The 16,756-nt window shown below is 36.9% G+C and overlaps 1 protein-coding gene across 3 annotated transcripts; it reads left to right on the top strand.

The window, feature by feature from the left end:
* Positions 1 to 2,582: 2,582 nt before the first annotated feature.
* Positions 2,583 to 16,323, top strand: nln (neurolysin (metallopeptidase M3 family)). Of its 3 annotated transcripts, XM_077243207.1 has the most exons (14): positions 2,602 to 2,726; positions 3,272 to 3,522; positions 3,610 to 3,758; positions 5,137 to 5,241; positions 6,150 to 6,252; positions 6,871 to 7,031; positions 7,218 to 7,353; positions 10,387 to 10,753; positions 12,159 to 12,360; positions 12,497 to 12,683; positions 13,930 to 14,058; positions 15,380 to 15,516; positions 15,666 to 15,701; positions 16,039 to 16,165. In XM_077243207.1, the coding sequence occupies exons 1-13, from the start codon at positions 2,686 to 2,688 to the stop codon at positions 15,672 to 15,674; spliced, it is 1,977 nt and encodes a 658-aa protein (XP_077099322.1). In that variant the 5' UTR covers positions 2,602 to 2,685; the 3' UTR covers positions 15,675 to 15,701; positions 16,039 to 16,165. The 3 variants fall into 3 exon arrangements, with proteins under 3 accessions (XP_077099321.1, XP_077099320.1, XP_077099322.1); XM_077243206.1 differs by lacking the exon at positions 15,666 to 15,701 and having other exon boundaries at positions 2,583 to 2,718; positions 16,039 to 16,323; XM_077243205.1 differs by lacking the exon at positions 15,666 to 15,701 and having other exon boundaries at positions 2,583 to 2,726; positions 16,039 to 16,323.
* Positions 16,324 to 16,756: the final 433 nt, after the last annotated feature.

Raw genomic sequence — 16,756 nt, 5'->3', positions numbered from 1 at the left:
ATTATTTCATGTGATCTATTGCACATCAAATGTGAAATTAATTTTTTGGCTTTTATTATGAATATGTTCGTCTTACTGTTATCTATAAACTAGTATGTTCCAAAACAATGACAACATTCACATGTATGAGATATAAGCTTTCAAAACTCACAGTCTCTCACTTCAACCAAAATGGATCAGTAATTTTGATGACATCACTCTGCACTTCAGCTTCTCATCAGATGTTTTGTCCAATCAAATGCTCTCTAGACTCTGAAGCTCCGCCCCCTATAGATGCTAAAGTGGGGACTGAAATTGTCCCTTGTTCACACAATTACTATTTTTGACATGATGAATGGCACAAAGTGCACTATATAGGCGGGGATAGGGAATGATTCAGACAGTGTAAATATGCTTTTCATTGAGGCAGATGAAGTCTGGTTTCACGTTATTGTCACAGGAACCGCCACAGCTCCAGTCCAGAGATACACGAAACACAGAGCGGATCATATGATCGAGTCGGTGCAGACCGGAAAACATATCAGACCCATTTGAATTCTGCACAGAATGGTCTCTTTAAAGCGACATGGTGGAGATTAGGAGGAAACTTCAGCTTTACTGAGTTTAACGGCTTTGGCTGAGCTGTGATTTAAACGAAACGCTATTGGCTATTTTTTTAAAGGGGAGGAGCTGTTTAATATGTCCCGCCGTTCCCATTTCAGTGGAAATTACATCAACTCATAGAATAATGCGGTGCGTTTCAAGGCACTTCAGCGTGACTTTAACTGACTCGATTTGAATTATTAACTCTTTATTACATTGAAATATTAAAGATGAACTTTTAATGTTTTACACATTTTGTCTTTAATTTGTATAATTCATTTAGTCTATTTCTATTTTCAGTGTTGGATATAATGCAGAACTAAGTACTTAATTACTGTAATTGAATTACTTTTCCCTTGAAAAGGTAAAGTAAGGGATATTTTTTAAAGATATATCTTTAATACAAGTTCAAGAATAATTTATGCAATTTTATATTATTATTGTTTTTTATATTATTAAAAGTGCAGTTTCATGTCTATCATTATTGTTCAACTGGCTGAGGTTGATATGGGATTTAGAAAGTAATTAGTAATAAGTAATGCAATACTTTTAGAGATTAATTAGTACAGTATTCTAACAATGTTGGCGATGTAATAATTAGCTACTAGCTAGCAATTAATTAGCCTAATTTTTCCACTTACCAAACACTGTCTATTTTGGATACGGGGATTCAAAAAATTCTAAACCATGTAGAAGAGGAATTTCACATAAATGCTGTTAACATGTTTTTAACGTTTAATAAAAGAAACACTTCTTTCGGAGTTGTTGTTCATGTACAGTGCTTAGCCTAAGTGAATACACCCATGCTAAAGTTGACTAAAAAGAGGAATAAAAAATCATCTTTTGGAAATTGATCTTAATGCCTTAATTAAAAAAATGAAGAAAAATCCAACCTTTAAGGACACCAATTTCCTTGGTACATCATCACATACCCTTCACCATAGATTGGCATGGTTTTATTTCAGTTAGCTTAATAGCTGGTTTGCATTGAGAGATGGTACCCATGCCAATCTCTAGATATGGTGAAGGGTATGTGATGATGTGGGGCTATTTTAATTTCAAAGACCAAGGGAACTTTGTCAGGATGCAGAATATCCTGGATCCATGAAACAACTGGCCTTTAAAAATAAAAATCTGCCAGCTTTTATGGGAATTTAACATATAGGGGTGTCCTGACTTATGCAACCTGTATTTTAAGGAAGAACATTTATTTATTTACGATACATTCATTCACAAAGAAAATTGGTGTCCTTAAAGGTTGGATTTTTCCTCATTTTTTTAATCAAGGCATTAAGATCAATTTCCAAAAGATGATTTTTTATTCCTCTTTTTAGTCAACTTTAGCATGGGTGTATTAACTTATGCTAAGCACTGTACGTACATGTCACTGCTTACTCTATGTGGGCAGTTTCATCTCCATAATAATAATAAAATAAAATAAAAGTTTAATCTCCATAAATGTAAAGTCACTGATTCTAAGCCCAATTTTAGGCTTTTCTGTGTTGATTTCAAGTTTTTATATTTTGTTTATCAGCCAACAACAAAGCTGCTAAAACTGCTCTGTTGTTAAAAAAAATATTGTTTCATTATTATTAAGTTACCTCTTGATTTCCTGAAGATGTCTTTTTTTTAAATTTCATGTTATTTATTTGCATTAATGTATTGTATGTTTAATTTTCAATTGCTTTAAATGTTTTATGAATATTTTTTTAGTAGACTATGTCTAACTGTATCTTAATTGAAAATGTACTTTATTGCCTTGCTTTACCTCGAGTTTTTTTATCCTATTTTTTGAGTGTGATACATGCATCCCCTGTGATCTTTGTTCAATAAAATAAAAAACACGTATATGTCACTGTTAGTTGTTTAATATTCATAAGAAAATCTTGCACCACATCCATTAATTCGCCAGCTGACTAGCTCTCAACGTCTCCCTTGCATCCAATCAGAATCCCCTGCCGGTTTACGCAATTAATATTCAAAAGCCAAGCCTTCATCGTAGTAGTAGTAGTACTAGTATTGGTTAACGGTCGAGAGTGACGGTAGGAGTTGCATCCTATTTTTGCACGTTACACCTTGCACGGATGAAATTATAGGCATGCCATGTTTATCTTCGGCATTTCAGTGGCCCATGCGGTAAGAAGGTATTGTGAATTCTGTTGTTTAACACACGTTATGCTGTATGTGTTGTTGTTTGACTGGGTATATCGCTAATAACAGAATGGTTGAATGTGACTGGGGTCAAATAGACAAGCTATAAATGCACGAACTTACCTTACAAAGCTTTAGTATTGGAGGATATCTGGTTTTAGTCAGGTTATCTCATTAGCTTCTCTCGGAACTAGGCAATGCAACTGGCATATGTGAAGTAGTATAAGTGTATCACAAGCAGATCAAGTTCACATTCCCTATTTTGACAGACAAGTGAAAGTGTCCATCGTTAGTACGGAAAACATTCACAGCTTGCGACACTGAACAGCACACAGTTTCTCTTCTAGCCCATATTCTCTTCTCTTTTTTATGAACAGTAATTTGTTGCTTTTCCATTTCTAAAGTTACAAGAAGCTGCATAGAAGAGCCCATGCAATGCATGCAAGCTTATATTTGCACAGTGTTACTGGCTCTTTCTTTAATACAGAAAGAAAGAAATAAAGTGTATAAATACTGACTTTTTTTTAATATAATGCAGAGTCATTATATCCAGCTCAAAGCTCAAGATGACACTTCAGAATGGATCAGTCCAACTGTGCTGCTCCAGCACAGTTGACAAGAACAACACCCTGCGATGGGATCTGACCCCAGAAGAGATCCGACATCGGACTCAGAGACTGATCCAGCGGATACAGCAAGCCTTTGACTTTGTGGGCTCCGTGGACATCGGGAAGGTGTGCTTCGAGAATACTCTGCAAGTCATTGCAGATGCAAAAGCAGATTATGCTGGTGAGCGGCGAATGATAACATTCACATTGTATTAATGTGAAGTTATTTCATCTGCTGTCATATTCACTTTTCTGTACTCTTTTTCAGCTTCACGTCATATGTTGGACTTCCCCCAGTATGTCTCTCCGTGTAAAGAGGTCAGGTTGGCGAGCACCGAGGCTGAGAAACGCCTGTCTGATTTCGATGTGGAAATGAGCATGAGGGCGGATGTGTTTCAGAGACTTCTAGTCCTGCAGGTAACACAACCACACACACACCACAGTGCTGTATTTTGATCATTCCAGTGTTATTGTGAATAATTCTGCTATTTTATTTCATTTTATTAATGGTACAGTGGAAAGAGTATATAATTTTTATAGGCAATCATTATAGCCTATGATCATTTTCATTGGCTATAATAAATTGTATCTCAGAGCACGCAGACGAAAAGCAATAAACATGATTGCCACGGCTAAATGTGTCAGTGCATGTGCACTAACCACTAGCCCTCCATCCAAATATGTTCTTCTCCACTATTCAGTATACAAAAATGTCTATGTCAAATGAAAATGTAACAGTATGCAAACAGTCCCCAGATGATTCTTAAAGGGATAGTTCACCCAAAATATTCAGTCATTATTTACTCACCCTCATGTCGTTCCAAACCCGTAGAACTTCTTTCATCTTCAACACACAATTGAAGATATTTTTAATAGATATGTTTACATCCACGAGTTTTTATGCACATTTTGGGATAAAAAACACTGGTTCGAAATGCCAAGATGAGCATAAATTATACGCGCTTATTGTCACGCTCGGTTGAAGCAGGTTTGTGGGAATGTGATATATAGCTTAGTGCGATCCTCAAACAGTTGTGATGTCATTATATAAATATATAGTCTGACGCGCTGCTTGTTTCAGAGGTTCAGTTTCGATTCAAAGCTGTGTGTTTGAGACGCTTATGATTTGCATTTGGAAAAGGCAAATGCGCCAACAATCTTCCTACCTCCGTAATGAGAATAGTTTATAAATCTGTAATTTTCCAGCAATCTCATGTCTGCTCCTGCTTATTACAGTTTATTGGTCAGTTTTCTACAATTAATGAATATGTGTTGTTTTATGATGATTGGAGGTAAACAAGATGACCTCTGTCATCACTCATCAATGGAGAACTTAATCTCCGGGTACTAAAAAAACGTCTGGCTAGCTGGAAACCGGGTCCGGTTTCATAGGGGTGACCCACAAAATGAGGCATTTGGCAATGTTGGCTGAGCTCTTTGTCCAAAACAGTTTCATGTTGCGGATATCTCAAATTAAAATGATTATTTGAGTGGAAATCTCCCGTTGGAGTGAGCTAGACACTATTTTGCGCCTTTCTACTCCAATAACGCTCATTTGACGATCGAGGCTGTCCTCTCCAGGGCATTTACTGCCTTTTTAATTGGGCTGTAATAAAGTGATCCCGCTAAATCTACCGAATCTGACCCTGTGGAAGAGTCCATTCACAGGAAAGCATGTGACACTAGTACGGTGTCGGGCCCATGTCAGTTTTGCCTGGTGTCAGGACCGCGGCAGTAAACATAACTTCAGCTATTCACTGTGCGTGTCTCAGCATTTCCCTCTTTATCTTTATAGGAAAAACAATCCAGTGGTTTATTGCCTGAGTCTGAGAGATTCCTGGGACGTCTCATAAAATTAGGCAAACGGAATGGATTGCACTTGTCTAAGGATATACAAGAAGTAGGTTTGGTTTGGTGTTTACTTTAAACTTGCCTGTGAGGATGAATTCACATATAATCTCTTGATTCTTCTTAGCAGAGTGTCTCTATTACTATTTTTACAGTATTTACTTTTTAATGATTTGAACAAACCCAAAAACCTGAAAAATAGACACCTGAGCATCTGCTTCTAAAATTCTAGCAAATTTGTCACTGGAAAATACCACTTGATATTCTAGCTATTATTGCCAATAGAAAACTTAGCATTGAAAAAAAACATTTAAATGTGTGAAAAATGTTTGATAATAATACTATTTTTAAATAATTCTGATAAATATTAAGTAATAAATGTAAAATTATGTATAGAAGTTTTTTTATAAATGTAAAAATTGTAATTTTTAATCTATAAATGTGAAATTATTCATATAACAATTAAACGTTATAATATTAAAATGATAAATGTACATATAAATTAATAAAACATTTTTTAAATACTAAGCATTGAAAAAATACATTTATATTTATATGTATTTATGAATACATTCATATATATGTATTTAAAAGGATAAATACATTTTTTAAATCTCATAAATATTAAAAATAAATGTAAAACCATGTATAAACGTTTACTTTATACATATAAAAAAATATTTTATGTTATAATAACGGCAAATGTAAAAATGAATGTATAAAAATTAAACAATAGTAAAATTATAAATGTAAACTTATACATTTAAAGTAATTAAAAAAATATACATTTATCATTTTTTGTTGAGGCCAGTAAAAACATGAAAACATTGGCCGGGCAATTAGAAATTTGGGCTTTCGGCCTGGTTGAGCAAGCAGAAAATCTTCACTGTTGAGCCCTGGAAAATAAAACTCTAGTTATTAATTATTTGTATTGGTCTTTCGATGTCTTTTTTTTCTCAGGAAATCAAGTCAATCTCTAAAAAAATAAGTGAACTCTCCATAGATTTCAACCAAAATTTGAATGAAGAAAATACAGTGCTGTTGTTCTCGCAAGAAGAGCTTGGTAAGTATGTTTAACTGTAGTATAACAACTGTTTTAAGGGGCTTTCGCACCAGAGGAACGGTTTCATAGTTCCTGTAACTATTGGGGAAGTACCCGCTTTTTGGCATATTCGCACCGCAGGAACTGGGAATGATTTTGGTAATATAGGAACGCCTTTTGGGTGAAAACTAAATTAGCTCTTACTTCAGAGTAGGGTCTAACTCAGCACAACAGGAACTACCAGTGATGCAAGTGTATGTTGTTTGGCCGAACACATGCCATATGAAACACCAGCACCCGCCATTTTTAAAAAGCCTTTGTAAACAAACACAGTTTACCTATATTTACTCCACAAACTAACTCCAGGAACATGGAAAACAGTGATAGATGGAGGCCATGCACTTCTCAACCTTCACGCTAAAGAGTTGTTGATGTTGTTGTAAGCGGTGCTTAAATGACGTCACTGGCTTATGTCACTTCACAGTTCCTACTGCCGGTGCGAATGCAACCTGGGAAATTACCCTTAGGGGAACATTTGGTTCTGCGGCACCGTCCTGGTGGCTAGTTCCTATAACTATCCCTTACGAAAGCCCCTTTAGTGAACTCATCTTGGACACACTTCCTCCTTTCTTTTTCAAGTGGGTCTTGCGGAAAGCTACTTGAATGGTCTGGAGAAAACAGAAGATGGGCGGTATATAGTCACCCTTGCGTATCCCCACTACTTCCCCTTGATGAAAAGATGTCATGTTTCCGAAACCAGGAGGAAGATGGAGATGGCCTTTCACAGCAGGTGCAAGGATGTAGGTTCAACTCGTACTTTGGGTTCAGTTAGGCTTTGGAGGATTAGCCCAACTGGAATGAACAAATTATTATTTCAGGTGGAAAATCAGGGGATTTTAAACTGTTTTCCAGCCCTGACATGGAAAGTCATGAAAATAAAGTCATGTCCTAGCTATGCACTATTAACGTTTGTTCATTGTTTACAGGTGAACACTGCTATTCTTGAACAGCTGATTGAGTTGCGGGCAAGGCTAGCCAAACTACTGGGCTTCAGCAGTCATGCCAATTACATGCTGGAAATGACCATGGCCAAAAATTCAGAGAATGTGGCACGATTTCTTGGTATGTTTTGTTGTCTTTTTGTCCAGTCCTTTCTGTGAAGGACCAGCACCTACATTCAGGCACGCACAGTTTAATTCTGGAGTGTCATGCAGTTTGGTGACCCTTGTCCTCATGTTCAGTTGTTAAAGTGACCTGACTGTTTCATTATGTTGTCATCTGTCTGTGGTGTAGCCTAGACTCCTCTTGTAGCTTTTTGGTTGTGCTTTGCATTTATTTCATTTATTTTTATAATCATAAATTGACTGATAATATTTTACTGGCAATCCGCCAACTAGTAGTTTCCTTTATTTCTAAAGGAATACAATTCTAAATATTTTGAATATTGTGAATATTTTCTAAAATATTATTTTAAATCTGTTTAGTGATTTTTGAGTAAAAATACTGGTAATACTTTTTAGCGTCCCTGTTACACATCTTAACATAGTAATTACTAAAGTACTTAGTATAGTACTAACAGTAAATTATGCATAATTACAAACAACTAACCCTAAACCAAAACCTAATTATTAAGGAACAAAACCAAAACGTGACAGAAGGAGTGGGGGAAGAGGGAAAGAGATATATTCTGAGGTGAGACTTGCGTCTCAAATGGTGATGCTAACTTCACAAGAGAGAGTTCAAATGTTAATTTCCTTTGTTTTCTCAGAGAGTTGCCCTCTCTCCCAGTTCTTTCAGTTTTTCCAGTCTTACACTTTTGTTTGATTTGTTAATTGCAAACAGACGAAAGTCTGTACATTTTGCCAATAAACCTGATTTGCATGTCCTAACATGAAGTTACTGTAGTAATAACTATAAATTATGCATAATAAATTGCAACTAAACCTTAAACCAAACCCTAATCATATAACCCTGTAACACTTTATTTTACAGTGTCCTTGTTACATATGTTACATGTACTTACCATAGTAATAACTATAAATTATGCATAAGTACATGCAACTAACCCTCAAACAAATCCTACCCTATCCTAACCCCTATTGTAAGTACATGTAGTTGCTTAATATTTCTCAGTACTTAAATATATAATTACACTGTAACAATGACACCTTAACCATAAGGTGTCCATAACCCTAATCCTATAGTAAGTACATGTAGTTAGGGCCCAAGCGCCGATGGTGAGAGGACCCTATTGGAATTGCTCCGTTTCTTATCAGGAAAGGCCTATTGTTTTCTTTAGGATTATTATTTTTAGGGCCCAAGCCCTGTCAAAAGTCGTGAATGCTACCAAAATGCCGAACGTACCGTACCACTTTTCCGGTACCCTTCTGTTGGGGTACAGTGGTAGAGTACCTAAAGGGTGGAGCTAGACTCACTGCAGAACGTTGATTGGTTGACAGAATCGTCACTTGCGTGTGCTACAAGGGGAATGACAACATAAGAAGCGCCATTTTTTAATATACAGTTGAAATATAATACTAATGTTATTGTGTCACAAAATGTAGTTTTAAGAGTTTTTCAGGTGAGAATGTAGTTGTTTAAAGCTCAAATCTGTGGTTTATTTATAAAGATTTATGAAAATTTGATCCAGGTGTTGAGATCGATTCCAGGCGATCACCGGACGCTCGGCGCTCATGTACCCCGCCTGGAACGACGAACAGCCTTTCCTCGGCTAGTCGTTCAGACGTTTGACGCTGATTCTGACTCTGACGTCTCTGTAGTGGTTAAACATGAGATATAATTCGTCTTGTGTAGACCTAACGGGCGATCTTTTGTCTCGTGAATCTATAATATGTTCTCTGGCCAATCGTTTTGGCTAAGTGAAGTTTCATAACTTTATATATTTAGGCTATTTATCTTTACTGTTGTAAGGTTAGACTGGAGCGCTGACTTTGTATGTTTGACTGAATTGTTTGCTTTATTTCTTATTGTAGCTTCTTGTACCTTTTACTTATACTTTTATAATGGCTAATATTGATAAAACTCAAATTTAACAAAAAGAGACTGGTTTGAGTTTTACAGTGAAGATGATCACTGTAATGTTGTTTACTGCAACATTTGTTGTGTAGTACAAATGCACATCTTACCTGGACCATATTAATATGTTTAATATTTTTAAAATTTAAACGAAAAGAGGCAGGATTGAGTTTTATATTTTTTTTGTTATAAATAGGCTAACGTTATGCATGCAGTGAATATAATCAATGCGCGTTGCCTGAACCACATTTGTGTGGCTATAATGTTTAAGATTTCTTTAAATGAAAACGAAAAGTGGCAGAGTGGTGTTTTATTATATAGTTTGTTTTATTGTTGCCTAAAATGTACATACAGCCAGAGCCTCTGAGATAAACAGAGATAACCGGAGTAGCAGAGCGAGTTGAGTGAGACTTTCAAGAACGCTGCTGTTCCATTTGCAGAATTACAGGACTCGCATCCTCGGGAGTCATTCTCCTGAGTCGGTCTTGGCAAGTCCGAACTTTGCGTACTTATTGAGAAACACCTAATGTCGGCGCTTGTCTTCTTGTGACAAGGCTACACCATGCCTATTAAGTAAGGGTACTGTTGGCGGTGGAAACGCAAACCGGATCAGGGTTTACCGAATCGTACTGTACTGTACTGTACCGTATTATCAATGATTATTATCAATATTGAAAACAGCTGTGCTCCTTCATATGTTTTTTGAAACTGTGATACATATTTTTCAGGATTCTATAACGAATAGAAATGAGGTCAAACTTTAGTCTGTTGTCATAGCCAATGTGTGGGATGTTACCGAAATGGCTGGGGCATCTTAGAGCAGGATAATGTATCTTGCCACCCAGTACACATAGTTCCAAGTGTCGCCCTGGCCTCCAGATACCTCAGATCTCAATCCAAATCAAGCATCTCTGGGACATTCTGGAACAAAACGTCCCATCCGTGGTCACTTCACCCAATGTGCAGGACTTAAAGTGTCTGGTGCTAATGTTTTGGTGCCAGATGATACCACAGGGCACCTTCAGGGTTGTCAGAGCGGTTTTGGCAGGTGCTTAGTGTTTTAGTTCTGAACAGTTTTCCACCTGTCTAAATAATCAAAATGTTTTTGGTGCTCAATAGATGAGTTGTATAAGAGGTTGAGACCAGTGGGCGAGCAGGAGCGGCACGACCTGCTGACACTCAAACACACTGACTGTGAGAGGCGGGGCTTGGCCTTTGACAGACAGCTGCACGCATGGGACATGCCCTACTACATGAACCAGGTGGAACAAGTGAAGTTTGCTGTGGATAAGGACAAACTGATCGAGTACTTCCCTCTGGAGGTGGTGACAGAGGGCCTGCTGAACATATATCAGGATCTGCTGGGTCTGGCCTTCCACCAGGTGGAGAATGCCCATGTGTGGCACGAAAGTGTCAAACTGTACTCAGTACTGGACTCTGTGACTGGAGATGAAATTGGACGGTTTTACTTGGACTTGCATCCCAGGTAAACCATTCACTAAGTCACATTCACTAAGTCACTTTTTCACATAGTAAATTTTCCTTGGTCAACAAGCTTCAGCAGAAATGATTTGTTCATTGACCAGCTCAATCAACTTGGTTCTGCTAGTAAACAGAATAGCTATGCTGGTCCAGCAATGTCAAGTGGTGCAACCAACATGGAAAAAAAACAAAAAAAACAGGAAATTAAATCATGGAGATGAGATCAAAGTCAGCAAGGTCATCTCTTTTGCTGTAGTGTGTCAGTAGGAAATATCAGTTAACATTTCCAAACATTCCTTTTGTCATTAATTGTAATAATCCAGTGAGATTTTTGAATGCAAAAGGAGTCTGTCAACAGCCGGTATGATCTGATCATCTCACCATCATTGAGTCTGTCTGTGATTGCATGAAGAAACAGAAGAAAACAAAGGTCAAGGAAGAAGGAGTTCAGATGTTAAACGTAACTTGGTAAAATAAACATAAATGAAATGGTAAAATAAACATAAACACCAAGCAAAAAGAGCGGCAGCAGATGACTGCACCATATAAGCACAATAAAAACAGCAAGGTAAAATGTCCCGGGCTCTCCGCCCCACCCTGCTTTATTAACGTTATAAAACTTTAATACATTAGCTCATTCATGAACATAATTTCTGCCCGAGTCCTGTCAGATTGCTTTCCATCGGCTGTGGAGGTGAAGACGACACTCCCATGATTCCATGCTCATTCACCACATCATCAAGCTATGCCTTTGATATTGTTTTGAATAAGTGACCTCAAGGGGCGAAAATTACATGTTTTGTCTTTATGAATGAAAACTGAAAATATAAAACAAAAGCGAATTCAAAATATTAATAAATACTATGAAAGTACATAACAGGGTTTCTGTGGGTTGTTGATAAGTCTAAAATCCAATAATCTGAATTTTAGTCCTTAAAATGTTTATTTAGGTCTTAACTTTATTGGCTTATGAAGTTAACGTTAGTGCTCAAAACTGTCCACTTCAAATGGGACTTTGGAAAGAAGGATTTTGAAGAGTACAGTTTTAGCCCATCAATTACTTGGTTAAACACAGTTCAGTGTAGTCATATTCAGTTGATTGTTGAATGGACGTGAAAGGACATGAAATAAGTCTTAAATTGCATTCATAATGGTCTAACAGTTAGCCTGTTGAACCTGCAGAAACCCTGCGTAAATAATACAAAAAATAACACGGAAACCAGCCTGGGAATTCATGCTGATTTAAACTAAACGAGGTTTGTTAACTTAAACCACCCCAGTGCAGTCCTGAGTCTTTTAAGAGCATGCAGATGAAATCTGATGAATACTTCATGTCCTTCTCTAAGGAACTGGCTTATTGGCCATTGATGTAATGACCTCCAGATTTATTGGTCTGTTTTACTCTTCAGGGAGGGTAAGTATGGCCATGCTGCATGCTTTGGGCTCCAGCCAGGATGTCTTCAGCCCGATGGGAATCGTAGGATGCCTGTGGCTGCCATGGTGTCCAACTTCACAAAACCCACAAGCAACTGGCCTTCCTTATTGCAGCACCATGAGGTGGAGACCTTCTTCCATGAGTTTGGACATGTCATGCATGAGCTCTGCTCCCGGGTAAGTCAGTATTCTCAAACATAAAGATTGAGGGTCCGAATGTCTGAGGCCACACTGAATGAAAAAATCTCAAATCAATAAGAAGTATAACTGGTGGTACCAAATGTGCTTTTCTGTGTCAACCTGCATGTTCCAGACGCGCTATGCCGAGTTCAGTGGAACACAGGTGGAGACTGATTTTGTGGAGGTGCCGTCTCAAATGCTGGAGAACTGGGTTTGGGAGAAAGAGCCTCTCAGGAGGATGTCCCGCCACTACAAAGATGGCAGCCCGATCCCAGACGGCCTGCTGGATAAACTCATAGCATCTAGAGTGGCCAACACAGGTTCGCTACATCTATATAATCAACATCTGTATGTTCAACTTATTTTGAGGAAAGATTATTCAGAGGGAAGTAATACATATATATATATATATATGTAGGCCTAAAATGATCTAACAAATATGAACAAAATTATTTTTTAATGACCATGAAAGAGTTTTTTTTAAATTCTCAATGGTGATTCTCATTAGATTCACTGTTATGCAATGCTTTATTTATAATATTTTATTTATAGAACAAATACTATCTTTTTGTATTAAAATAATGAACATTTGGGGAGAAGAGAAACTTTCGTTCATCTTCAGAACACAAATGAAGATATTTTTGATGAAATCTGAGAACTGGCTCACTCCTTCAGAGGCTGCTATGTAATTTCATCTGCAGAAAAGTAATTTCATCCCAGAAAAGTTAGTAAAGACTTCGTTAAAATAGTCTAAGTGACTACAGTGGCTCAATCTTAAGTTTATCAAGCGATGAGAATACTTTTTGTGCAGAGCCCCCCCAAAATAATGATTTTATTCAACTCATTTTCTTCTGTGTGGGCCTCTGATGTGAGTTCACGAGAGCCACGACGCATGCACGAGAACTGAGAAGATGACGCAGATGGGTCTCGATGTAGTGTTTAAAATGGTTCTAAAGTGTGCATTTCCTGGATGTCCGAATCGTGAGAAACCAACGAGAAAACGTAAAAGTGCCTTACCAATACCGCAAAATGAATGGCTTACCTTTTAGACTCTCCCATCAAATGATCGTGAGCGTCATCTTCTCAGTTCTCGCGCATGCGTCGTGACTCTCGTGAACTCACTCAGAGGAAAATGAAGAAAATGAAGAGTTGAATAAAGTAATTATTTTTGGGGGGGTTTAATGCGCACAAGAAGTATTCTCATCGCTTGATAAACTTAAGGTTGAGCCACTGTAATCACTTGGTCTATTCTAACCATGTCTTTAGTGCTCAGACTCACAATAAAATACTCTTGTGTCTTTGTTATTGGCCATATTATAAAATATTTATTGGTTTTTGACATATTATGTCATCCTTGCGTTCGATTAGTAATTGTAACTTGACACATTGTTTAATACAAATTACACTATTAACAGTTAATTGCTGAAACATTATTCTCATCCGACAGCACTTCCTGTTACTTTAAATATCTTCTATACATATTTGTTGTAAATTTGTGGTAAAAATGTTGTTGTTTTTTCAAATATATGTCAGTTTTTTTCATTTAAAAAGGGTCTCTGTCCGCAGGTCTGATGAACCTCAGGCAGATTGTTCTCAGTAAAGCTGACCAAACACTCCACACTAAAGACAGAGCGGACACTGCAGCCGAGTTTGCCAAGCACAGCAAAGACATCCTGGGAATCCCAGCCACACCAGGTCATAAACACATATGCAGGCAATGAGTCCCAACACACTTATGACACCTGGTCTAATGAGCACATTAACACATCAACGACTATTCAGTGTTCAGCAGCTTGGTGTGAACACTCCAGAGAGATTAGCTATCCACAACAGAGCTCATTTGCATATGGGCGCTGCTTTTATATTCTTTTTCTACATAAACTTGTGCTAAACATGTGTTTTACTGTTGCGTTTGTTTGTTATTCAGTATCTTTTACACAAATTGTATTAACCCTTTATACGATCACACAGGTGTGATTAGAACGTCGCCCTGCGTCATACAGACTATATAAATTGATGACGTGTTTTATTCATATCAGATACACATTGTGTTAGTAACTATAAAGTTTACTCTATTCTTCAGCGGGAGAATGCAAAAATGCAGGAATTGAAATGAATTGCCCCTTAAAGGTACAGAAGTCCAATCTGGAGGTTTAATTTGAAAAGTCTAGACTAGCATGTTTGACTGTTGCACTCTTGTCTTTTGCAGCATCTCACACATGACATGGTGTTCTGAAAACACAATGCTGAAGTTAAAAGAAGTTTAACTTTTAGAGAAACATCTCTAGACACTGCGTTATTTCACTGCCATACTGGATTATATGTAATCCGGAATACGTAATCAGATTCCAAAAACGAAGTACTTGCAATTGGATTACATTTTAAGATACTCATAATCAGACTACAGTTATATTTTTTTATTGATTACATGATTGCATATTTACACAATGTTAGTAAATTATTAATGATTTATTGATTCTCCACCAATTCTTCTGTTTTATTTTCTAGGTTTTCCTGTCTAAAAAAGCCTATCATTTATATATGATATGTTCGAAAAGTCTTCTAGATTTGTGGAATTGCACACAACAGCCACTAGTCGTGTGGCAGTAGTTATATGAAAAACATTAAGTAATACATTAACCATTTCTGTCTTTTGGAGGTTTTGTCTCGCAAACACATTATATGCTATTATATTCATATGTTATTTATTATATCGGGTTGACTAAAATGAGAAGAAAAAACAAATTTCGAGGTTTTACAATTAAGATTAATGTAAATAATGATGTAGTAAACTACAATCAAATCTATGCATATATCAAATCAAAATTCAATTCAACATCGAGAATTAATTTTTAATCGAATCATGACCTCAAGAATCGATTTAAATCGAATTATGAGGTACCAAAAGATTCCCACCCCTATTTAGAAGATGTTATGATATTTTGTTCTTTCAAAGCAAAAGACTTGGAGCCTCTTAAGCACTGATTTCATATTTCTTTCGACATGTTCTCTGCAGGCACAAACATGACGGCTAGTTTCAGTCATCTAGCCGGAGGATACGACGGTCAGTACTACAGCTACCTGTGGAGTGAAGTCTACTCCATGGACATCTTCTTCAGTCGCTTCAAAAAGGAGGGGGTCTTAAATCCAAAGGTTTCACTCTTGTTATTCTACATGTGACTGATGTTTAGATTGTCTCATCATGGCACAGCACATTTTAATAGAGAACTGAGTCATAATAGCAGTTGATAGTTACCACATGACTGATGTGCCGGCATTTCCACATTCATATTTCCATTTAGGGCATGTAGCAGACTCTTATCCACAGTGACGCAAATGTGAGTTCATTGTCAAACTGCTATAGAGGGATTATCTGCCAAGAAGAGCCAAATATTATTTATAATAATAGATACCTCAGGAATAGTACTAGCTGAGAATAGATTGTTCATACAATTGTTGTGTAAATGAGTGAGTGTTGTGTCATAGTTAGTCATAGTATTGTTGAAGGATGAGTCTGTGTTGCATTCAGAGGAAGATTATTTGTAGAGCGCTTTCACAATATTTGTTGTTTTTTTGACTAGTGAAATTAATGTAATCATATGTTTTGATTATGTTTCAGTTTGATAACTCTGTGTGCGCGCGTGGGTGTGTGTGCATGTGTGTTTTGACATGCAGGTGGGCCGGGAATACAGGCGCGTGGTCCTGGAAACAGGAGGTTCAGTGGATGGCATGGATATGCTGAAAACGTTCCTGGGTCGTGAACCATGCCAGGATGCGTTTTTTCAGTGTAAAGGACTCGCCCAAACAATTACAGAACAAAACTCTCATTGACATCGGACCTGTGAACTACAGGAAAGCAACTTTTCTGAATATATAGAGATCCAATGACACATGCATCTTTAGTTTTCATTCTAATTGTAGTGTTATACAGAATAAAATGTTATTATGTATACATTTTAAGTTGTATTTCTTGCTGGTGTTTTGTTTCATTAATAATCAACTACACATTTGAATGGCGCTATAAGCTTGTATGCAAACTGGGTCATGCATGAAGAGTCTTCAAGGTCTGTGCAGTCTCAAATTATTTTTTGTGGGGAAATAATAAATAAAATATTAGGTTAACATCAAAGCTTACTTCAAATAGATAATGGCTAATTTTGCTGAACTTTAAGTTAAGTGAAATGACAGTGTAAAGTGCAAAATTTCAATATGTATTTCCATGATGAATAATGTATTTGCAATATAAGCATCATAAGATTAAGTAAATAAGTGTCTAAATAAAGTAATAGGGGGCTGCACACATGCTATTATAAACCAGACTTATAATGTCTCGTTTTATGCCGTATCCACAAAGAGTCCTTGGCCTGAAAAGTCGAAGAACCCCCGTCATTTA

Source organism: Siphateles boraxobius, unplaced genomic scaffold (assembly GCF_051911475.1).
Source record: "Siphateles boraxobius isolate OS27281-9 unplaced genomic scaffold, OSU_SipBor_1 25, whole genome shotgun sequence".
In the NCBI taxonomy this organism is placed as follows: domain Eukaryota; kingdom Metazoa; phylum Chordata; class Actinopteri; order Cypriniformes; family Leuciscidae; genus Siphateles; species Siphateles boraxobius.
Note: the sequence above shows the minus strand (reverse complement) of the source record. Positions and strands in the feature narration are given on the sequence as shown.